The sequence below is a fragment of the Zootoca vivipara genome, chromosome 3 (assembly GCF_963506605.1).
Source record: "Zootoca vivipara chromosome 3, rZooViv1.1, whole genome shotgun sequence".
Classification (NCBI taxonomy): domain Eukaryota; kingdom Metazoa; phylum Chordata; class Lepidosauria; order Squamata; family Lacertidae; genus Zootoca; species Zootoca vivipara.
The window spans coordinates 58,308,513-58,332,998 of NC_083278.1; the positions used below are offsets into that span (position 1 = coordinate 58,308,513).

Genomic DNA, 24,486 nt, shown 5'->3' on the forward strand with positions numbered 1-24,486 from the left:
CGAAGCGGGCTCCTCTCGCGGAGCCTAGCATGGCGACTCACAGCCACCCCGGCTCCACCGAGCAAGCCCGTGCTCAGGCAGTCCGGCGGGGGTGTGCTTTGGCGGGGTGTGTGTTTGTGTGCCTGTGTGTGTCAGCAGGACACGTCTCGGCTGCGCGGGACTGTGCAGCAAAAGGCGCCTCTCGCGCCTGCCCGCTCTCCCCCTCGAGTTCAGCTCCGGGCTGCCGCCGCCGGCGCCGCCTCAGCCGCGCGCGCTTCGAGCCACACACAGCCGAATGGGCTGGAAGGACTTCCTCCGTGCCAGTAAGACCCAGGGCCAGCGGCTGGAGAAGCGCCTGCGCACTGCAGGGGCGCCAGATTTGGCGGGAGGGGGAGTGTCCAAAAACCCTTTGTTTGATGGCATCTATGTTTACAGAGTTTAGTCTTTCATCTCAACCTGTTTCCTCCTCCCCTCTCCCGCTCCTGAGAACTTTGCGGCGGAGGAGCTCCTCTTAAGCGGCAAGAAACGCCAAGCACCTCTTCCAGCAGCATAAAGCCCTCTCCTCCCCCACCCGCCCACCTACTTTTCGCCTTGCCCTCAGTGACTAATGCAAGGATGGCCAGGAGACCTAGGCACAGGTAATAAGAACAAGAAGGGGCAGAAAAGCAAACCTCTTCGCAACGCCAATGCATTTCTGTCTGTCTCTCTCCTCTTTCTGTGTGTACGTCTTGTCTTGTCGGGCTGCTTTTTTGGGGAGGGGGGAAACTATCGCAGTGTCAGAGAAGAAAAACTCCCTAAGCTTCTAGGAGGGCGAGAGCTGCGGCAGTTCATTTGCACACCTGTCAGAGCGTGCATTAAAACGGGTGCCTTGCAAGAAAGCGCAAGGCTGCATCAGCCAAAGTTTAGCAGCTTACTTTCCCCTTTGCAAGCCACATCCCTCCGCTCCCGGTTGCGAGTAACTTAGAATCGATTCTTTGCAATGAGTCGTGCAGGTTTGTGCAGTAAAAGGCGTGTTTTGTGTGTCGTGCGCGGGAGGGTATTCCTCCCAGGCTACGCGTTGCACGCATGGGCCCAAATAATTAAATAAAAAGGTTCAGGCCCGTTTGTGGCTTGCCAAGGGGACCCGCTGCCTCCGGCGATCGCGACGGGCGTCCCTGTTCCGCGATCGTTTGTGGCCGGAGCAGGCGAGGAAGCAGCCTACTGGAGGTAAGAAAAGAGTGTATAAATGTCGGAGCAGCTTAGCTTGCAGGTATTTGATCCCTGTGTCCATTCGTCTCATTCATTCTCTGTGGTTGTGTCAGGAGGATGACAGGCTGCGTGGAAGGGAGACCCAGCTCTCTTTTTTGAATTTGCCCGGCGTGGTGTTTCGGGACTCCAAACTCAGCTTCCTCCCGATAGCCCCTCTTTTTAAAAATGCATATAGTGTGTTCGCGTGTGCGCTATATATGCATCCCAAAAGCAGTGCTGTGCAATGTGGCATTCATTAATGCACACGCTGTTCTCCGCAAGCCCGAGCGTTCTTTGCAGCAACGTGTGGAACAACTTTGGCTGCAGAGGAGGATGCAATGGGAGGGAAGGAGAGAACGGGCTAGGGGTGCTTGTCAAGAACTGTCACTCGTTTTGCTAATGTTGACCCTGATCTTGCATGGCAAGAAAGACAAGGTCGCCTGTGTGTCTTATGGAGGAAGCCTCAATCGTCCTGTGCTGGGAAACGTTGTGGCTGTGGGGTGGTGGAGGTTACTCTGGCTACCCGGCGCTGCTCCTTTCACCCTCCGCTGTTCGTGGCGTGCAGCAGCAGCAAACTGGAAGGGCCAAGCAGCGCCTCGTGGTCTGCAGAAACGCTCACACAGTGCAGGATTGTTTTCCAATTATCTCGGGACAGTCGCTCCACGTGGAGCCAGAACTTGCCTTTCTCTTTCGCCGTGTAGCGCCAGCGATTATTCCCCTCCTCCCTTTCTGCCCGCTCTCTCTCCCCTCCTCCCTTCCTTTCCCCTTGGCACGGAAAGCAAAGTCCTAGCTGCTGGGGCTCACGCTGAAGTTTCCCTTTTCTCTTTCGGTTATTACTAATCTAATTCGAAAAGATAATAGGCAGGCGGCGAGAAAACGGATCGACGCGGGGCATGCGTGCGCTCGCGATTGTGTGCAGTCGAAGTTGCGAGTCTGGGTCACAAAAGCGATTTTGGCGGCCCTCGGTGACGCACCCGGGGTGCCCCGCTTCTGCCGAGCCCGGGCATTGCCGCCGCCGCGCGCGCCGCACCGCCCAACCAGTTCGCTTCCTTCCTGCAGAGCGGCAGCGCTGGGCGGGGGGAACTCGTGGGGTTTCTTCCCAGCTTTGCCTTGGCAAAGCGCAGTTTGGGGTTGGGAAGAGTTCGAACCATGTCTTACAAAACACACACACACAGCGCCGGATCATTTTTTTAAAAAATGATGGTAATAATACATCCTGTACAGGAAGGAGTTGTATTCGTGTGTGAAGCATGAATGGGACTGCAAGGCGGGGAGTTACGATCTCTTGCACTCCGGGCGGGTAGAACAGGCGATGATGGATCCCCGTTGGCGAAGGAGGGCGAAAGAGAAAGAAGAAGAAAAAGCCCGGGGCTTGCTTCCCCTTGCAGCACCTGGTCGGAGGGCTTAGCGTGGTGAAACGCGTCAGAGCAACGGCAGGGGCTACCCTTCGGTTGGCTAGCGCGGTGCTCGCTTTTTTTTTCTTCAATCACAGTGTCAGCGATAATAGTAATAGTAGTAGTAGTAAAGCGCCAGCAACAAATCACTTCCTCCCCGCCCCTCCACCCCTCTCTCCTCCCTTCCTCTCGTTTGAATTGGTTGCACAATTTGGTTTCCTTGGCAAAAGGGTAGCGCTCGCGCGTGGAGCCTTTCAGCAAAACTTAGCAGGTGGGGTGCTCTTAACTCTTTAGCTTCCTTCGGCCTGACACGTCATCTCAAGGGAAGGTACACTGAGCAGTTTATTGCACTGGAAGGAAACGAGAGAGGCAGATCTGGTGCTGGATCCACTCTGCTTGAAATGTAAAAGAGGAGCTGCAATGCTGCTAAACAGGATGCAGAGTTGGTCTGAAATTCAAGGCTGCAGTAAACTGGCCATTGAGATGGTGCAAATGGGGCCTTAGCAATAGGTTTTTCTAATACTGTATTGAAATACAGTGCAGTTTCTGAGTTCTATTGTAAACACATATTGTATTTTTTATTTTGTAAATTTTTTAGGGACTGTCAAGAATTACGCGGCATAAATAAATGAATAACTCCATTCTCCTTTCAAAAGGGTGTGTGGGGGTTATGGACTTGCAATGACAACATTGCAAAAACAAAACAAAAACAAACTTGCATGCATGTGGATAACCAATCCTACAATTCCAGGGGGTTGGACTAGATGACCCTTGTGGTCCGTTCCAGCTCTACAGTTCTATGATTCATACATACATAATTTTATTAGTATGCTGCCTTTCCATAGTTAAAACAATGCTCAAGTTGGCTTACAACATGAATAAGCCCCTGTTTATTCATTAAGCACATTAAGTTTCATTGCTTACTCCCAGTTGAAAGCAATAGGAGTAACTGCTACTTAATATACATAGGATGGGGCTATTAGTCTCTCAAATAGTGACCTGACCATAAAGGCCAAGATCCAGATAATGGTAGTTATGACAGTTATATTGAAATCAGCGAAACTATACTCAAAGCTGAATTAAACTGTACTCTGGGTTTCAATGGGACAAACAGCACCATCCTATGTTTGCATATCCAGAAGCAATGCCCACTGTGTTCATAAGATTCCAACTTCATGTCTTAGTATTCCATATGAACCCAGTCCAGCAGCTTAATGGGGCTTATTAAGTACGATTCAAGGTTGCATGCTGACCAAGGTTTGCGGCTGATTTATAAACTGTAGTTAATGTTAACCATAGCATTATGTGTGAATTCAGACCTTCACATTAACTACAGTTAAGGAGCTGCCACTGCCCAAAATCTAAAGTGAAGAGCTGCTCTTCCTGGCTTGTGTTTTCTTTAATGGCAGAAGAGTGCATATGTTTCAACAACTGTCTACCAGCTACCTCAGCTTGGGGGGGGGGGGAATCTTGTTGAGGTTTTTTTTTATTGACTTGCCTAAGATCCAGGACAAACCACTGCCTTTCGGAAATTCCCCCCAGACATCAATTCCGCCTTTGAAATGGCAGCCCTAACATTAGCCATGGCTTTGCATGATGTGTCCTGTAATCATGCTAGCTCTGCCCCTTCCCCAGCACTGTTTCGTTGACCAACTTGTGGAGGGTGACTGACTGCAACATGGAGCCTTCTATATTCAGATATGTTCCTTGAGTATCTTGTAGCCCTAGAAAATAGGGTTCTAAAAGGTGCAGGGATTGAACATGCTCATCCCTTGGCATGTTTCCTGATCACAGTCAAGAGGAGGGCTATATGTGTTGGTGTTGTGGAAGACAGACTGTTCTGGCCTCTGGTAATTGGTGACGCAATCGTTGGGGCTTAGTAGCACGGAGGTACCTTTAAAGCTGTAGTTTTTAGTTACTTGCTTAGCACTTTTAGATTTCTCAAAGCCCTGTAAAAGTGACTCACCATCATTTGATTTTTATGCATGGGAAATTGAGGCTGAGAACCAGACATCTTACCCACGGCTATGAGTGATGGCCAAGCTGCATGACCAGCAGTCCTACATGATGTATCTGTTGCAGAAATGTGCCACTTTAGTTATATGGTTAGAGATTTAATATCGGGGCTCACCCAGATAACTTTGTCCCTGCTAATGTGCCATCGTGAAAGGTTCTTCTAGGGCAGTGTTTCTCAACCAGTGTGCCTCCAGATGTTTTGGGACTACAACTCCCATCATCCCTAGCTAGCAAGACCAGTGGTCAGGAATGATGGGAGTTGTAGTCCCAAAACATTTGGAGGCACACTGGTTGAGAAACACTGTTCTAGGGTAGGCATGGGGAGTGTTGCAGGTGGTTAGGGATGATGGGAGTTGCAGTTCAGCAGCATCTGGAGGGCCAAAGATTCCCCACAACTGTTTTAGGGTATGATAGTGATTAATAGAACACATTCACCAGGGTTAGATATGGGGAACCTGCGACCCTTCAGAAGTTGCTGGAGTGTAGCCCCCATCCTCCTTGACCGTTGGCCATCCTTCCTGGGATTGATAGGAGTTGGAATCCAACAACATCTGGAGGGCCACAGATTCCCCTCCCATGAAAACATAATGTTCGATGTACCTACGTTCTGAAATTGAGCAGTCTGGTAGCAGGTACATTTATGTGAGTCTGCTGATGGTGTGTTTTGTCTCCAATACTGTGCCCGAGTTTGAATCCAAATTTAAGGTCACCTAAGGTGAATCCTCCATAAACAACATAGTCTTAGCAAGGCTTACTTGACGAATGGCATGTGTTAGTTTAGTGCCGGGAGATACCAAGACAGGGGTCGCCAACCTAGCACCCGTGGGAACCATGGTGCCACAAATGCTTTTAATGGTGCCCCTGGGAAGCTGCTCCAAACTCTGAACATTTATTTATTTATTTATTTATTTAAAGTCTCTTGCCTTCCTAGAATGAAAGTTGTGGGGCAAAATGTGCAGGTGCTTTCTGAGCAATTTCTGTGAAATGAAAGTGAGTGTGGTGTGGCCACCTTTTATCTTTTCCCTGGTACTGAGTAATATTCCCTGTTGCAGCAACATTGCAACAACACTGGTGTGTGTTTGTTTGCCTGTATGTAAAATCAGTATTGTATGACGTCCACAATCAGGATCTGCAGGACATAGCTGACTTCCTCTGGTTAAGCATAAGGGTATTGGGGATGTCTATCGCTCTAATTTTGTGTTGTGCCACACATACCCATAGCAGTTATTTTGTGCTAGGCATCCCCAGGAAGCTCTCAACATTTGAAATGTGCTCACTGGTCCAAAAAGGTTGGTGACCCCTGTCCTGAGATATGAGTTGAATAGGTGACTTAGGTTTTCATGAATGACTCTCAGTTTAAGCAGATGTATCTCTGTAGTTTTCAAAATCGACTTCTGATTTTTCATATAATAGTATAATGTCTTTGGCATTCACCACATGCCATGTGTTCTACTGATAAAAAACAATGATACAGTTTTTTTATCTGTAGAACATCTGGTGTATGGTACATCCTTAAAAGTGAAAATTCCTTTCACCTTTATTTGGAAACTGTGTGGTAGCAGAAAAGGAAAGCTTGATACTACAGCAACTAACATGCAACCCTCAAGGCATTGCTTCTGAGTAATCCTATTTTCTCTCCACCTGTGTAACTAGCTGAGGCTTCTAGCCATTAGATTCTGTTCCAGTGTTAGTCAGGATTACTTTAATAAGCTTTTTCCCCCTCCTCAAAACACATGCTTAAACTGCACCTGAGGTTTATCCCATTAACATATCAGCATAATTAGCCATAAATCATCCATGTGTTCTTTTCTACTGCATTTACAACTAGTATGCGGAGGTTTCAAAAGTTATGTTTATGTTATAAAGTTAGAAATAAAACATTGCACAATAGAAATGAAGTAAGGCCATTTGTGTTGCAACACACTTTGTTTTAACTTTACTGAACTCGATGGGTTAAACTGGATGTTTGTGATTGTTTCCACTCACTGCTGCCTTGGGAGAGATCTGCCTTCAATCAGCAGCTGAAAATACCTCAGGTGGACTAAAAACAAGACAACTATTTATAATTAAGTAATGTGACTGTTCACTTCAGTGCTGTGAAGTTTTTAGATTGTGCATTTGTCCTCAAGTTACAATTGTAGTTGGCCATGAATTGTGGACTTGTTGGTACTGCTCTTCATTTACAAAACAGCCTGATCACTTGATGTCTGTACATTTCATTTGTTTTGAGAAGCCTTTGCCCTCTGATGTTCTTTAGGTTGCTGTTCTGTGCATTTGTGCAGCCTGAGCCTGTGCATGTTTATTTGGAAGCAAGTACCACTGAATTCATTGGGACTTACTTCCTTGTAAGGGTGTTTGGAGTTGCAGCCTTACACCTAAGTAAGTGTGCAGGGGGAATGCAGCTTTCCTTGGCATCAGTCAAGTTGAACTCTGAATCAGTGTACATAGGATCAGGCTATTAGTCTTTTCATTATTTGATGAAGTTTAGTATTGAATGTATTTCCTTTTTAAAATACCCAGCCCTTCAGCATTTATCACCTGGGAGTTGAATATGCAAGCTTCTTTATCAACTGTGTGAAAGCATAGAGCATTCTTCAAGTGATCTGGCATAAGTTAAGGATTTTGAGTATGTACTTGGGCAAAGGACACAGCCTCCGTTCTCTTTATTGTCCTAAACATTGCGTTTTAATTTGAAACCATCATTGGTTGAACAGCTGCCAAGTGTGTAATTTGCCACTGATCTAACAGTATGAGCAGGTCTAAACATGCACAGTAATAAGAAAGTTGCCAGCCTTTTGCTTGTATCTGTGGATACCAAAAACAGCAGAACCAGTTCAGAATACTAGGAACAGAATGTAGAACAAAATCTTGCAGTGCAAGTTTCCAATGGTACCCTCATAACCTTTTAGTTTTAGTTTTAGTTTTTTTTGTAAATCCTGTCATTCTAAACAGCTTCGCATTTTACCCTGTTTTGTCTTTGTGCTCTGTTTCTCCAGCATATACAGCAGCGATGATGAGGATGAAGACCTGGAGGTATATGATCATGACTATGATGGTCTGCTGCCCAAGGGTGGAAAACGCCATTTAGGGAAAACACGGTGGACCCGGGAAGAGGTAAACAGCTGAAAAGTTCAGGGCAGACAAATAGAAGTAGTCTTTCACACAATGCATAGATGGAATGATATAATTTAATACTTCAGGATGTAGCAATGACCACTTAAGCTGGATGACTCTTTAAAATGTGAATTACAACAAGCTTAAGTGAGGATAGGGTTATCAAGGCTATATAGTTGGGATGGCTATATTATCTCCAGAAGGCACTATACTTCTGAATAGCAGTTGTTGGAGAACATGAGTGGGAGAGTGCCATTGTGCTCAGGTTTTACTTATGGGTTTCCCATGGGCATCTGGTTGGCCACTGAGAACAGAATGCTGGTCTAGAAGGGCCTTCAGCCTGATCCAGGAAGACTCCTCTTATGTTTCTTATGAAAGGTGTGGATAAAACCCCTCGTCTCAGTTGTCTTGGGCTTCTCCTAAGTACAAGAATAGAAGCTGCTTGCTGTTAAGAAATGTGAGCCTAGGCCTGTTAAAATTTCTTGTCAACTGCCTTGACTAGGCCTGTACCTAGAAAGGTAGCTTTGTTTTTTTGTTCTAAAAAAGTAAATTTGAAAGCAAAGGACAATAGCCAATTAAATCACCTGAAGTTTTCTTTTTGGGGAGGGGGCTTTATAGGTGACATCTGGGGGGTGGGGGAGATTGTTTGGGTTATATCCAAGGAAGCTTGCACAAACAAGCAACATATTTTGAAAGGAAATCCTTATGACATGTATAATTAGTTAACTTCCGAAGCAGCTTTCCTGGTGCGGCGGAGTCTCAATGCTAGCTTCCCGGCAGGTGTTTCATTGCAATGCAGGTGCACCAGTGGTGCCAATTGGACTCTCCTGCTGGAGCATCCACACCAGTTGCCTCACCCCTCCACCTCCTGGCAAGCAGCAGTGACACACCTGGTGAGAAGCTAGCATTGAGCCTCTCTCCTCCACTCCCGAGAAAGACACTTCTGGTCTACTTCATTCTTTGCTACTCAGTAGTTGCTCTTATATGGCCATCAAATACTTTTGATGTAGCCATTATGGCACGGAATTGGAACAGATGAGGGACACCCAGGAGCAATGGAAGTAGGAAAAAGAAGTTTGAGAAGCATTAATAGAGTTGTATTTGCTCTCCCACTTGGGAGTCTGGGGTAAAGGCAATAGGGAGTGTGCACACACTTAACAAGCGCCAACCCCTTCTCCATTGAAGGCAACAGAGCAGCAAACACTCCATTGACTTATGTGTAAAGGGGAAGGTACTGGGATGGGGAAGGTACTGGGATGGGGCACAGCCTTTTGTGTTGTAAGGCTGTATTTGTAGCCGTAGCACAAGACCTATATGTGGCCAGCTGGTCAACTATGCCATACAAAAAAATAAATAAAAAAAATCCTTCCAGTAGCACCTTAGAGACCAACTAAGTTTGTCATTGGTATGAGCTTTCGTATGCATGCACACTTCCTCACGTGCACACAAAAACTCATACCAATGACAAACTTAGTTGGTCTCTAAGGTGCTACTGGAAGGATTTTTTTTATTTTGTTTCGACTACGTCAGACCAACACGGCTACCTACCTGTAACTATGCCATACAAGTTTGCAAACTGGCATGCACCTGAGCTGAAGTTTTCCAAGGCCATTGAAAACATCACTGAACATTATTTGCTCTATAAATTTATAAATGGGTGGGTTGCACTGTTTCATAAGGTCAGGTCATACAGTAATGAAGTGTGGACATATTAAAGTTGCCCTTTGGCTCTCTTTGGTTGATATCAGTGTCATCGCTTCATGTTTCTAATGGTTGCTGCATAAAGAACCAAGATAGCAATGCCTTATAGCAGATAGATGAGCAGAAACTATGGGTCCTTTCTAGATGGGCCACCAACCTCCAGGCTTTGCAAGAGAAGTGATAGGGGGGTTGCTTACATTCTCTTACTCTTTCTGTGGTCACCGATGAGAAAGGAATATATAATGAGACTGTTAAAGAGTTGGGAACTACTAATTTAGTCAGGAGCTACTAAACAAAAGCAAATGGTGTTGAAAGACCGATCCCTTATGAAAGACCTCAGAACCATTTGTTTAATACACTCCAAACCAGTAGGACCCACTGGAGTTTCTGAACAACTGAACTGCATTCTAGAACAGCAGCTCTTAAGAAACAGAAGAACTATGACTATCTACCACCCTGTCTAGTTTTCAATATGTTATCTCCTTTTTGGAAAGCCATCAAGCACAGTGCAACCCGGTCTCATTACTTTCAATAGAGATTACTAACAGGTAAATGTGAATAGGATAGCAGTCTAAATGTGAGAGTTGAATACTCAGAACTAACTCCCACTGGGTGGGCTTTATCCCAGGTAAGTGGATATAAGCCTCAGTTATTTTTTCACACTTGTCACTCATATATTTATTTTCAGCATAAGCTTCTGTACTGGGGAAAAGAATCACTTGGCAGTATCGAGAATCATTATTTAAGCTTCCATTATTTCTGTGCATTTCAATTTTCATAAAGCTGTTTTGGCTTGATTAACATCATGTACTGATGTTGCTATGTAAACATTAGCAGGTCATATCCCAAATGCTTTTGTAAAAGCTTAGGCTGTTTGTTGCAGAACTCTCATTCCTCCTAAATAGCCTTTTGCGCCTAGTGTTATGCTTCCTAAACTTTCAGTAAAGGTTATTGAGACAAGACAGCAGCTCTCAAATAATTTTGCTAGATTAATGCATTTGTCAGTGAGAATACTCAGAAAGAGTATGGAGATTGCTGTCTTGCTGCCCAATCAACAGATTAATTAAGCCAGTACTTGAATATAATGGCAGTGGCGGGTGGGTGTCAATTAAAACATTACACCCCTACTGCAACTGCAAAGTGTTCCTTCGTGGTAGTGCTCCATGCGGTTGGTTGGCATAATGTTGAAAACCCCACTGGCCCAATTACAAAGAGTGTTGAACTTCAATGGTGAAAGCTGCATTTGAATTCCTGTTCGGCCATGGAGTTCATTTGGCAAGTCGCTGTGGGTGAAACTGCATGTTACAATAATGATGGGGCTGCTGCCAAGACCACGCATACATTGAATCCCCCCCCTTTACAGGACATTTAGTGAAACTTGCATTATCTCACTGTGTGTTTCCCTGCCACCTTTAGCCCATCATACAGGGTAGGGAATTAGTAACATCAGAACGTGAGGTACATTTTATTGCATGCAAAGGAAAGGACAAACTCAACACAGGGCTGCTCTTTTCAGTGTCATTGCAATGTGTCGTTCTCAGCCTAGCTTAGTTTGCTGTGTTGTGAATTCAAAATGTACATCAGTATGTGCTAGTTGAAGGAAGGATGGAACAGAATGTTGCTGTGCAGAATTTTCCTATTTGTTGTGTAAGGTTCCTATATAACAATAATGTTATCCAAGATAATGCTTTGTGTTCATTCACGGCATGGCCAATAATGACACTTCAGTGGTTGGGTGGTGCACTAAGCAATTTTAAGTGAAGAGTATAGTAGATCATACATTAGATTCAAAAATGTGGTGGAATTGGCTGTATTAGCCTGTGATGCTGGATAGATGTACGTAGGATTGTGACCTCATTTTATTAAGCTACTAGGAAGGGACTTTTAAATAACGCTGATCAATTACAGTGGACTCTTGGTTTTCGAGACCCGAAACCGTTCAAAAACCAAGGCACAGCTGCAGAAGCTTCCTGCACTCAAGCAGAAGCCACATTGGACATTTGGCTTCCAAAAAACATTCAAAAACCGGAACACTTCCGGGTTTTCGGCGTTTGGGAGCCAATTTGTTCATCAGCTAAGCCATTCGAGAACCAAAGTACTGTAATTCAACTTTGCCTTGTCTTCCATACAGTATACTGACTGTTTAGTCTTCTGGTGCGGGCTCACACTTCCAAAATAGCAAATGACACACTATTTCAGTGAAGTTGCAAAATCTTGCTAAAATCTAGCTCGTAAAAAGTGTGCAAGATGTCTAGAACAACCAAACTGGAGATTTCCTTTTCTTTGTTGAAAGATGTTATGACAATCAGCAATGCATAGTATTGACTTTTAAAACATGCACATGCACACACACGTCAGATGAACTTAAACCACCTTTTCTTGAAATGTACTAGGATGAGAAGCTAAAGAAACTGGTGGAGCAGAATGGCACAGAAGATTGGAAAGTTATTGCCAATTTCCTTCCTGTAAGTAGGCCTCGTTTTCTGTTTATAACCACACATTTATCAGTGGGTGAAAGCAGGGGAGGTTGTTTCATAATTACAGATGGGGACTTAATACAATTATAGCAATTTGGGAGGCTTGCAGAACTTCACCATGTATACCCAACATTTAAATGTCTTTCTTTCACTTCTCATGAAATGGAGGAAGGAGAAATGTTAAAAGCCTTTGGGGGGATTTTATATACAAACAGATGGTTGGTACATCATCTATCTATCTGTCTCTCAATGGAACAAAAAAGCATCAATGCAGAATGGAAACTGGCTTTGATCCGTAGTTGCTATTGCTTATTAAGTATGTGGTTCTGCTGGTAATTTTTGACACACTTGTTGAGAAGCAGCAGGTGAAGTTTATTATATATTCATTTAGTATGCAACTATGGTATCTGTCTGCTGTCTACAATCAAAAATTAATATGAGAAGGTGCTGCAAGGTTTTTGTAGCTGAAGCTGTCATAGTGTCCAATTCATCCTTTGGAAGATCCGCATCTCAGTTTTACCTCTATCGGTGGCCTGATCCTTGCTTCTTTTGATGGTGATGTAAGCAATAAAATGTAGAGAAGATTTTACTTACAGAGCCAGCATGTGTGCTGAATCACAGTGTAAATACTGCAATATCATGACTCAGAATTGCATCTGTGGGGCATTTGTTAACAAAGTTGCATTTTTTCATGCAGCCGTAGCAATTATGTACCGGTAATAATTTGTTGGGGTTTTTTTTGGCCTGTTAGAATCGGACAGATGTACAGTGCCAGCATCGGTGGCAGAAGGTACTAAATCCGGAACTTATTAAGGGCCCGTGGACTAAAGAAGAAGATCAGCGAGTAAGTTAGCAATATTATTTTAATCTAATCATTCCATCAGCATTAAATGTTGGGACCAGCCAACCTACATCAACTTTGATGAAATAATACCTGTATCTTCAGTTATTTAATAATTGATCTTTACAGCCCCTAACATTTCCTCCAGCAGCACTTTAAATAATTGCTTAACTGTCCACTTGAGAGGTGGTGTAATACAGAATGGTTGAGAGACTGCGCTGTGAACCAGGAAGTCCTTGACTTGAGTCTCGGTTATTATCTCATTAGATGGCCTTAGGCAAGCCTCGTGTTTTTGAGCCCAAATCCTCCCTCCCATCTTTGGGGAATATTTTGGGAATAATTATACAAGAGGTGATTCCAGGCATCCTGATTTGTTTGCACAAAGTTTGTGGGGAGGTTAGATTATGTGGAATATTGATTGATAACTAATTCTGATCTGTTTGTTGGAACGTTGTATGTTTTGTCCACTGTGCTTTCCCCCTTTACTTTCCTTATCACAAAAGTCTGTTTTTTTTGTGGGGGAGTGGATTTGTTGTGCAAGAATCTCACCCAAAATTTGTGATAGTCTGGAAATGCCATGGGGCAGCTGTAATGGCAAGACAATAAATGGGATGCCATCTTTTCCTACTCACCTGCTTTCTTTATTCCCTGATAAATTTTGCACCTGTTTTTATCCCCATTTTTCTTCCCGGATAATAATGCTGGCCTATCTAAATTCCTGATGCACATCACAGCCCTGATCTTCCATGAAACATAAGAGAATGAATGTGATTTGTTCCCATAGCATAACACCGTAAAAAATAGAGGTGGCACTTTATTTGTTTTTGTGCTTGTTTGAAGGTGATAGAGCTGGTGCAGAAATACGGTCCCAAGCGCTGGTCTGTCATCGCTAAGCACTTGAAAGGAAGGATCGGGAAACAATGCAGAGAGCGGTGGCACAACCATTTGAATCCAGAAGTTAAAAAAACCTCCTGGACAGAGGAAGAAGATAGAATTATTTACCAAGCACACAAGAGACTGGGAAACAGATGGGCAGAAATTGCAAAGTTGCTTCCTGGACGGTAATGACAGAGAGTAGCACTTTAAAGGAAAGACTGGGGTGGAGATGGGAGATGAGTAGATGAAACTCTGTATTTTGTCGCCTTAGAAGAACAAATGCAATGCATGTCAAAAGTCAAATTTTGCTCCAAATGAATATAAGTGAGCGCATGGCCAAGCTGATGAGATCAAAGTGTTGTGCATTATTTTATAAGTTGATACAAAGCTACAGCAACCAACTATTAGCTTTAATTGTAGGGGAAGTTTTATAAATTTTATCTGGTCAATAGAACAGGCAGTCTCACGAAGCTACTGGGGGTCCTCTGTAAAATAACGTCTCAGGTGATTTTAGCCTGTGTGCGTCTCCAGTGACACAGAAGACCTTGCCTGATAATGTTACGACGTCTTCATATGTTACAAAGACGGAAGGAAATATGTGTTCGTCTCATTTCTACCATAGTATGAATTGTGTGGGGCGTGGGACTTGCTGAGCTCCCATATGGAGAGTTCTATGATCCCTCTATGGAGATCCATGTCCTACTACTCCTGTAGAAGTGAGGAAAGAGGAAACCCAACTGACCTGGCACTTCTTCTTTTTACAGTTTTGCAATGAACAGAAACTTTATTTTAGAGAATATTAAAGCATAATTATGAAACCATTCTAAATTAATAATGTAGTAAGATAATTTTTATAATTATTTCTCAAGCACCTAAACAGCTTTTGGAGAATATCATACACAGACACACATCTGTTTTTTCTTTTCTTTGAGTAACAGCATCTTCTTCCCTTCACTGAGTATGAACACCATGGTCACATTGTTGTTGTTGTTTAGTCGTTTAGTCGTGTCTGACTCTTTGTGACCCCATGGACCATAGCACGCCAGGCACTCCTGTCTTCTACTGCCTCCCGCAGTTTGGTCAAACTCATGTTGGTAGCTTCGAGAACACTGTCCACATGGTCACATAAGCCCTAGCATGCTGTGTCCCAAGACTGGAAGATACCTGAGGTGCAAACTAAATATGACACAGGAGATCTGTGATCAGGATCTCCCACTACCGGCCTTGGACATCCCTTGTAGATAAGGGAAATGGTGCTCTTTAATCTTGCCCTTTCCCAAATCTATACGCCCTCACTCCCTAAACTTATTAGATCCACCAGGGTAGGTCAGGATAGAACATTACCCTCTCGTGCTTTTTAGGCCCGCAGAACTTCCCAGGATCAAGGACTTGTCATACATCTCTTGGATGAACTCCAATCATCTTGGGGTAACCACAAATAAAGCCCAAACCCAAAAAGAGCGAAAATGTTTGCTTCATTGACTGTAGAACGGGTTTCGATTTTCTAGTATGTTTGCTTGGAGGATGACCGCTTTGCATTGCCTCCATGCAGCAATGGAATGCTACAGAGTTCCTTTTGGACTGGCTGTATTTCACAAGCTTGATGGGCCTAGTGCGTCACAGAATCAGGAGGTTGTGCCTGTTGCATCACAAGTTAGAGGATGAGGTGCAACTGGAGTGATTAATTTATCCAGGTGGAACAAAGTGGAAGAGAAGGGGCAGGAGGAGTTGACTTCAGAACTGAAATCAGGAATTCAGGGAGATTGTTTGTTTTTTATGTCACTGCTTTACCTATTTAATTTTTGCTGCCAGTTACAGAAGCAGGGCACTAATGAAATGCAGTGTGAATCGTTGCATATTTTGACAACAGTAAAAACCCGTCTGTTGCAAGCTTGTAGCAGAAGTTCAGCCCATGTCAGCTGAATAGCATACAGTGGTACCTCGGTTTACAAACACAATTGGTTCCGGAAGTCTGTACTTAACCTGAAGCGTACTTAACCTGAAGCGAACTTTCCTATTGAAAGTAATGGAAAGTGGATTAATCTGTTCCAGGCGGGTCCGCGGAGTACTTAAACTGAAAATACTCAAACCGAGGCATACTTAAACCGAGGTATGACTGTATTCCAATATAAGCACTATCTATTAAAGTACAAAGGAGATTCCTAGGTGAATGGAATGGAAATGTTATATGTTAACTGCTCTCTCCTGCCATGCCTGAGCATTCCGATTTCATGTTGTTCTTTCTTCTTTATATGCCTGTGTCCTTGTGCAGAACTGATAATGCTATCAAGAACCACTGGAATTCTACGATGCGGCGAAAGGTTGAACAGGAAGGTTATCTTCAGGAGTCTTCCAAAGTCAGCCAGCCTTCAGTAGCCACAAGTTTTCCAAAGAACAACCATTTAATGGGCTTTACCCACACTCCACCTTCTGTGCAGCTGCCAACCTCCACCCCGACCCCGGCTACCAGTGACTACTCCTATTACCACATTTCTGAGACACAGAATGTAAGCTGATGGGAACAATTCAATCGGTTGACAGCTAGGTCTCCCCATAATTGAGATATTGTAACTGCCATGCATGACCATGGTGGGAATGGAGAAAGGAAGGCTAATATGATTGATATATTGCTATATCTTGCTTTTGCACGAGGTTCCTTGTGGTCTCTCATCTGAGGATCTAATCAGGTCCACATTTACGTAGCTTTAGCCACATTGCAGCATCAGCAGTTCCCAGACCACCTGCAAGGGCTGGGAAGGATGCTAGTTAGCAATTGTCTGTAAGAGGCGTAATGGCTGCGGTGGTAACCCCACTTACCTGGTGGTAAGCTCCTTTGAGTAGGCATGGTTAGAATTGCAGCCATAGGCTTGGCCTCGCTCTTTTTTAAAACAATGGGTAAGGCACGACTACTTGGAATTAGACCCACTGAAGTCAGTGGACTTGAGTAATGTAAATGCATTTATTTCAATGGCTCTACTCTTCAGTATAGTTACATTAGATATCATTCAATGTTTTTAATTTTACAACTATGCGCTCCATTAAAAAAATGGAATTCAGATAACAGTGATATGCATATGTAAGATAGATGGACACGCCTATTCTCATATTTTTGTGTGAAAGCATTTTTAATGTCTTAATTTTGACAAGTAGAAAGTAATCATTGAGAAGTTGTCCTTCCTCTGTGGGGTCTAAACCTGTAGCATTCTCCTGTTCTAGACTTCCACTGGTTTACAATTTGGCTGCAGGTGAAGTAAGTAGTTATAGCTGATAAGTTATATAGTTATAAGTAATTGTAAACTCATAGTCATTATTAACTAGATTATAGGAATCTAAGATTTATATGAATTATATGGCTCTAGTTTGGACTAGATGGCCCTCAGGATCCCTTCCAACTCTACAATTCTATGATTCTATTATGTTTGTAATGTTATTATTTTATTACAGAAGACATGTGAAGGCAGCCCTGTTTAGGGAAGCTTTTAATGTTTAATAGATTATTGTATTTTAATATTCTGTTGGAAGCCACCCAGAATGACTGGGGAAACCAAGCCAGATGGGCGGGGTATAAATATATTATTATTATTATTATTATTATTATTATTATTATTATTATTATTACTACTACTATTACTACTACAGAATATAACAGTCCATATGATATATGGCAAAAATCAATAATACAGTACAGAGAGAACCCACTCATAATTTTGCCAGTAAATACAAAATGTCAAACATTGGACTATTTGGTTGCAATTTAAACACTTCTTCCTTATCTTTTTAATTTTTTTATTTGTCACAGCATCTGAGGTGTCTGCTTCACAGTATTTAGCTTTTCTTGATAACAAGAACTCACAGTGACTTTCTTACATGAGACATATTGTAATTTTACATTGTGGACTGCCCTGAGATCTACAGATAAGGGGCAGATAATTGATTAATTTAATTAATTAATTAATTAAGTGGAAGCACATGTACGATAACTTGGTATCCAATTTTTGTCATGGTTTGTTATTGATTGGTGGATCATAACACAGACTGCATTCTCTGTATTCTTCCTCATGTTTAGATGTATGCGGAAGCCATACATGTAATGGATCTGATGGTCTGTCTGTGTTACAATCCACCAAGTAGTTGTAAAGGGTGGGGAAACATGTCTTGTTAGATGCCTGCTGGATTGAACCAAAGGTCCATCTAATCCAGTTTTCAACAGTGGCCATTCAGTTGCTCCTGGGAAGCCCATAAACAAGACTTCTTTTCCTTTTCTGGGGAATAAAAAAATCATGCTGTGGGCCTGTTACCCCCTTTTACTTTGAGATGCTTAGCCTTCGACCCAACACAAGCGGCCTTGATGCCATCTGTCTATTTTGTTGTTGTTTATGAAATTAATTAGGCACATTTCTCAAGGAGCAGCCAGGAGTACAAAAGACACAATCATTCATTAATGCAATACAGAAAATCTCACAACCTCATAAAAATCAATACAATCCAGGCCTGCAAAATAATCCAGTAACCAAAAACAAATTAAAAATTAGTAATTAATAAAACAGCAATAGATGGTTGGGGTGTGTGTGTGTGTGTTATTGATTGATCAATGGATCGTTATAGTTTGAGAATTCCTAAAAGGGTTACTGAACTTGTTGCAGTTAAAATGAGATACCTCTTTTATTTCAAGGAGGTAGAAAGATTGGCATAAGAAGTACATTGTGTGTGTGTGTGTGTGTGTGTGTGTGTGTGTGTGTGTTACTTAAGCCCATCACATTATTGAGAAGTGTGTGAACAGCATGATTAATTTGGGCTCTCTTTGTCTTTTGGTCTAGGTCTCTTCTCAGATCCCATATCCAGTAGCACTTCATGTAAATATTGTTAATGTTCCCCAGCCAGCTGCTGCAGCTATTCAGGTAGATAAATTTAAAAACCATTTCAGGGGTCCATTTGCCATACATTTCATATGCAAGTTAGATGCAAATACCTTAACCTGCCAAAAAATAAAATCAGACAAAGTCACAGCTCTTTAACAAAGTACAAATTCTACTTACGAATTTAATGCGTTCCGAACGCACATTTGTAAGTCGAAAAAAAAATGTACATCAAATCCTATAGGAATGCATTGGGAGAAAAAAATCGTAAGTAGAAAAAATCCTATCTAAACCGCATCCAAGATGGCGGACGGAGCTCCATTCGTAAGTAGAAACATAAGTAGAGGTACCACTGTAAATGATGGAGAAGGGCCTGGGCAACCATGTTTCCAGCAATTTGGCTGCCAGCCTTGAGAAGATACACACTCTCCTCACAGCTCCTTCACTTCCTAGAGCAAATTCTCCCCACTTTGGTGACTGAGCAGATTGTCATGGTTTTCAGCTTAGGGCTAAACAGGGTTTTCCCTTTCTCAAAATGTGAAGGCGGCAGATTGGCGTGGATTTCAGATCCTGGTTTTAGAGTAACCCCTGGTTAGCTTTCACCAGAGTCAACATTGGTGAAGGTGAAGGTGAACTTGCAGTTTAGGAGGAGAGGGTATCAATTGCTCCAGGAAAGGGAGTAAGCGCGCACGTTCCTGAGACAGGCTTCCAGTTTGCTAACCACTGTTAGCGGCTGCCCAGTGCTTTTGTTGGCGCACTGGCAGAAAGAAAAGTTGTATCAGGGCGAGGAGGTTTACTCATTTCTTTAAAAAGGTGGCCAGGGAAAGTGATCTGGTTTCTTAGGTTCCCTAGGCATCCAGAAAATAGGTATTGTGTTTTGCACTTTAATACCTGTGTAAAAAAAATTATAATTAAGCAGAGATGCCGTTTTTGTGTCCAGTGGAGGAGCCTGTCAGGCTAAATTGCCTGCGATTCTGCAAGGCCGCAAGCCATCGTCATCGTTGTAAACTGCAGCATCCAACCCGGCCTTTACCTTCTCTTTCCCCTTAACTCTTAATTGCAGAGACACTATAATGATGAAGACCCTGAGAAAGAAAAACGAATAAAGGAATTAGAGTTGCTACTAATGTCGACTGAGAATGAACTGAAAGGGCAACAGGCATTACCAGTAAGAATGTCACTGTGTGCTTGGACGGAGGGATAGCAGCTTTACCCCAGTGCTTCTCTTTTCCCCGCCTTTTCCCTCCCCCTCTTCTTCTGACACTAATCAAGGCTCTATATTTCCATTTGAAGAGGACGAGACATCACATCGCTCTCCACCCCCCCATAAGCATTTGCTTCTCTTCCCCCCCCCATCTCCAAATTACAGTGGTACACTAATACCACCATGTTTGCTTTTATGTGTAAATGGACTGCTATTTAAAAAAGAACAGCAACAATCAGTTCCAGTCAGGTTTTATCCTGAGGGGAAATCTTTGTTTCTGAGAACTTCCGAACACTCCGCGTAATGAAAATGTAGTGCCTGGTTCTTGGTTTTCTTCTCTTTCTCTCTGCACTATATTCCTTACCTTCAGCTATATGTTGCACTCCTGGCCTGTGATCCTCAAGCCATTGTAGGTGGTTTTGCTCACTCTTTGGGGCAAATGTGGCACAAGTCAAATCCAGAGTACGACACGTACCGCTGCTCTAAAGAGTGCTGCTTGTATGTATTCAAAACCTCACCCCTGCCCCAAAGCTTGGAGTGGTTTCCCCTCTAGCTTGCAAAGTCAGTGAGCAATGCTGCATGGAAGGGGGCAGGCAGAGTATGTCTCTCTGCACTGGCCACACCGCTGGGCCTGTCTCCTCTGTTTCAGAATGCCACAGAATCCTCCTCCCAGGTGGAAAACAACATAGTCTTTAATTGGCGTTGGGGAGACAGGACTATTGCTCCAGACTGAATGGTTTGGGAATCACAGCCCAAATAAGGTCTATTTTATTTTATTTTATTTATTTTTATGCATGTTTGGTAATGTTTCGTTGAGGAAAGTTAGATTCTATAACTGCATGTATGAAACCCAGAGCTGGCTATTACTGAATTTGTATATGTAATAAAAAATTAATATGGGAACTGCAGAAAAACAAAAACCTGGGTGATAGCCAGCAGGAAACATCTACGTCTAATTAATCCATATTAATAATTAATTCATTTTTCTAGTTAATGGGGGGGAAACACAACCGTGTGCATGAAATGCTAGTTTGGCCACTTCTAATTTTTAGTTGAAGTTTTGCAACGTCTTCTCTTGCATGGTTATGCTGCAAAGAGACTTCTGTTAATTTGCTCTTCTGCTTTCCTAACCGCGTTGATTTTACAGCCTTTTCATTGCATTGGTGTAAGCTGTAGCGCTAGTCAGAGATAGGGCAAAGATGAGGGGAGGTGTATTAAAAATAAGTAACTGGTATTAATCTAAATCTGCAAAGACCAATGGAAAAGTTGCCAGTGACTTCAAACGTGATGTGGAATTCACAATCTAAATCCACAAGTTACAGATTAGACTGAGTTTTGCACTAGGGAGATCTTGCAATTTCATTACTTTGCACAGGGAAGGAAAAACAGATTTGTGCACTCACGGACTTTGGAAGAAGAGTGTAGGCATGTAGCTGTATTGCTCGATATACTATAGACACTGGCCCAGGATGCAGAGTTATTGCACAAGATGAGGTAATGCCAAAATGAAAGCTATAAATCTATTACCCTTTCAAACAAGCTCTTGCTGCACTGATGAAAGGAAACATCTTGACAACTGTTTCATAGGCATTAAGTGCTTAGATGATGCAACTACTTTTATCTTTTCCTTCAACAGCCATCCGATACCTTGTGCAATTTCTTGGCTAAATTCCTTCTGCCTCTTTTTTCTCGCACCCTCTTTACCGCCCTTCCCCCTTCCTTTAGACACAGAACAACACGTCAGATTACCCAGGATGGCACAGCACCGCAATTGCAGACAGTACCAGAACTAGTGGTAACAGTGCGCCCATTTCCTCTTTGGGCGAGCATCATCATTGTATTCCGTCTCCACCAGTGGACCATGGCTGCTTGCCTGAAGAAAGTGCATCCCCTGCAAGGTGCATGATTGTCCACCAGAGTAACTTCCTGGATAATGTTAAGAATCTCTTAGAATTTGCGGAAACACTTCAGCTGATAGATTCCGTAAGTAGAATGGTCACCTTCTAAGGTGTGGCTGGTATAAGGACTGGAGTCATATGCTATTTCTATATCAGTTTGTTTTCTTACATTCTGACTTTCTTGTTCACTTTGTTACTGAATAATCCAATATCCAGGGTAAACTTTCACCATGGCTACCTGAGTACAGTTGGGGGGGGGGGTTGCTGCACATTTACAACTTACAACCCAATCCTATGCAAGCTTACTTGGAAGTAAGTCTCATTGAAATAGGTGGGCTCTTATTTCTGAATAAACATGGCAGGATCCGAGCATTTAGCCCTAGCTTGTTGTTTGTAGGCTCCCAATATTTATCAAGCACAGGTAAACAATTGCCTGTAACATGCATGTTAGTGTTTTCAGGTTGCTTGCATATTAACCTGCAAAGGATAAATTTATTCTAAGTGAGCTGGCATATTTAAAATTATTTCTAAATATGTTGTGCCTTTTAACAGAGAAATAATACTGCACATTACAAAAAACACAACTCTATGTGTATTTTTAATTCCATTTCAAGTGACTGTACGCTTCTGCATACCTTCCTGGATCCCTCCTTTTTTGTGAAACACACATTGCATTAATTATTTTCTTCTATGAAAACTTCGAGAAATCACATGTCATTTTTGAAGATTCTAAGACTTTCATGTAGAAATTTTAAGATTGGCATAGGGCTCTTTAAGAGGTACAGTGGTACCTCGAGTTACAAATGCTTCAGGTTACAAATGCTTCAGGTTACAGACTCTGCTAATCCAGAAATAGTACCTTGGGTTAAGAACTTTGCTTCAGGATGAGAACAGAAATCGTGCTCCAGCGGCGCAGTGGCAGCAGGAGGCCCCATTAGCTAAAGTGGTGTTTCAGGTTAAGAACGGACCTCCGGAATGAATTAAGTTCTTAACCAGAGGTACCACTGTATAGGCTGAAACCAAACATTTGGCAAAACAAATTAATTATGACAGCATCACCTGCTCAACTGTATCCTTTTCACTTAAGAATCCTGCCTCCTTAATAAAGCAGATGAGTCACAGACTGTAACAGACTGACTGGTAAGGGAGGGGGAGAGTTGCTTCTTTTAGGAATCCACCATTAGGATAGTTTTCACTCGGGAAAGACTGAAACTGGGTCAAAATGACTTAAAAATGAGGAACAATAGCTCCTTTACTTTGTTTCCCTTTTATTAAAGTTATGTTAGTGCTATACATAATTATTATTATTTTAATGAGAGGGCATCGTACACTGTCTCATAGATTCGTGACTTCCCCCATTGTTTTTAGGATCCTTCATCATGGGGTGATCTCAGCAGTTTTGAATTCTCTGAAGAAGCAGACACCTCGCCTAGCCGAGCTCCCTCAGGCAAAGCCCCACAGCTTCAGCAAACAGAGGCCAGTGCATTTAGGCCTGAAGGACACCCTCTCTCAAACCTGAGCAAAGCCATGTTGAGTCAGGATTCCCTTGCCTTGCCCAAGTCCTTGGCTGGCTCAAAATGTGGCACAGCTCCGTTGGTGTTTCTGCGCACAAAGAGAGGGCATCCCAGCCACTTAGCCAGTGGCCATAAGTCCTTCATACTTGCTGATGTCAGGAGCTCAACTCCTAAGCGCTCCCCTGTCAAAAGCCTGCCATTCTCTCCCTCGCAGGTAGAGCAAGATTTCTGCACAGATTTTACTAATCCTCAAAAGTCAGCAAGGTGTTAACAACGTAGGAGAACTAATCATTGGAACGAATGACTAATTCCTGTTGCATTCACTGATTGCTCTCCAATTTTGAATTTACTCATAGCTTACTCTTCACCATGGAGTTTAGACTGCCAACAATCTAACTGATAAATTTGCTTTTCTCTGTGTGTCTCATTCTTGGTGGTTTTCAAGGGGTTAGCGGTTTGTTTGCTTTGCTCTTGCTTGTCATTCCTTCAGCTATCAGAATTTTAACATTTCTGTTTCCTGTAACCATTTTTTTTACCCCATACTTTGCACATTTGGGTTCACTGACCCCCCCTAAATTTGCAATAACAGACGATGGTGTCCAAATTATGCTGCAAACTAACAAGTGATTTAAAATAAAGATAAAAATAAATGATTATTTGAAAACATTTTTGAACAGTAAGGTGTGAGTTACAAACTACTTGATATACTTAATGTATACGCATATCATTGATTGGGCTAAACAGATTAAGAGTATGTGAATTGGTTTAAGTGGCTTGTGGACATCTGCTTAAACATGTAGAGTTTGAAACAACAACATGTTGAGTTAATGACAGTCATTACTGCTAATGAAGTTTATTTCCTAAATTCTGCAGTAGCAGCCCTTTTTCAGCAAATTAAATATTTACATCAAAACAGTAATTTTGAAAAGCTCTGTGCATCTTTTACTTTATATTCTGTGAAAGTAAAACAATCACTTTTAATGGATAAAATAGGAACATTTAATTTAAAAAATCTAGTTGCCTTATTTCATGCCACAGGGTTCAGTGGGTGATATCTTTACTTATTTGGAGTGGACCCATTGAAATAATTGAAGTCAAGTCCAGAGATTTCATTGGCTGTACTCTGCTCATGACCTAGGCAGACGTCACCCAGTACTTCTCATTAACCAAGCTCCAAGGTTCTTTCATATTATTAGACATTCTTTGCAATGGCAAATAAACTCAGCGAGGTAAAACAAATACTTGTTTCTATAAATAATCTTGTAACAAAACCAAAGGAATATATTTGTGTAGGTCAAACACCAGAAATGTGAAACTTTACTTTGGGAGTATTGCAACCAAAATACTCACTGCCACAGGACGCTGTTGTTGATAGTTTCACTGTAAGTT

At 42.6% G+C, this 24,486-nt stretch overlaps 1 protein-coding gene across 2 annotated transcripts in view; it reads left to right on the forward strand.

The window, feature by feature from the left end:
- The first annotated feature begins 405 nt into the window (after positions 1 to 405).
- MYB (MYB proto-oncogene, transcription factor) overlaps positions 406 to 24,486 on the forward strand; it is a 37,347-nt gene continuing 13,266 nt past the window's right edge. The window contains exons 1-10 of one of the 2 annotated variants that reach the window (XM_060272701.1): positions 406 to 617; positions 7,613 to 7,730; positions 11,825 to 11,896; positions 12,660 to 12,752; positions 13,590 to 13,810; positions 15,898 to 16,132; positions 18,443 to 18,523; positions 19,545 to 19,649; positions 21,411 to 21,668; positions 22,952 to 23,311. In XM_060272701.1, the coding sequence (XP_060128684.1) occupies positions 595 to 617; positions 7,613 to 7,730; positions 11,825 to 11,896; positions 12,660 to 12,752; positions 13,590 to 13,810; positions 15,898 to 16,132; positions 18,443 to 18,523; positions 19,545 to 19,649; positions 21,411 to 21,668; positions 22,952 to 23,311 (1,566 nt within the window). In that variant the 5' untranslated portion in view covers positions 406 to 594. The remainder of the gene's footprint in view (positions 618 to 7,612; positions 7,731 to 11,824; positions 11,897 to 12,659; positions 12,753 to 13,589; positions 13,811 to 15,897; positions 16,133 to 18,442; positions 18,524 to 19,544; positions 19,650 to 21,410; positions 21,669 to 22,951; positions 23,312 to 24,486) is intronic. The other variant, XM_060272702.1, reaches the window with a different exon arrangement.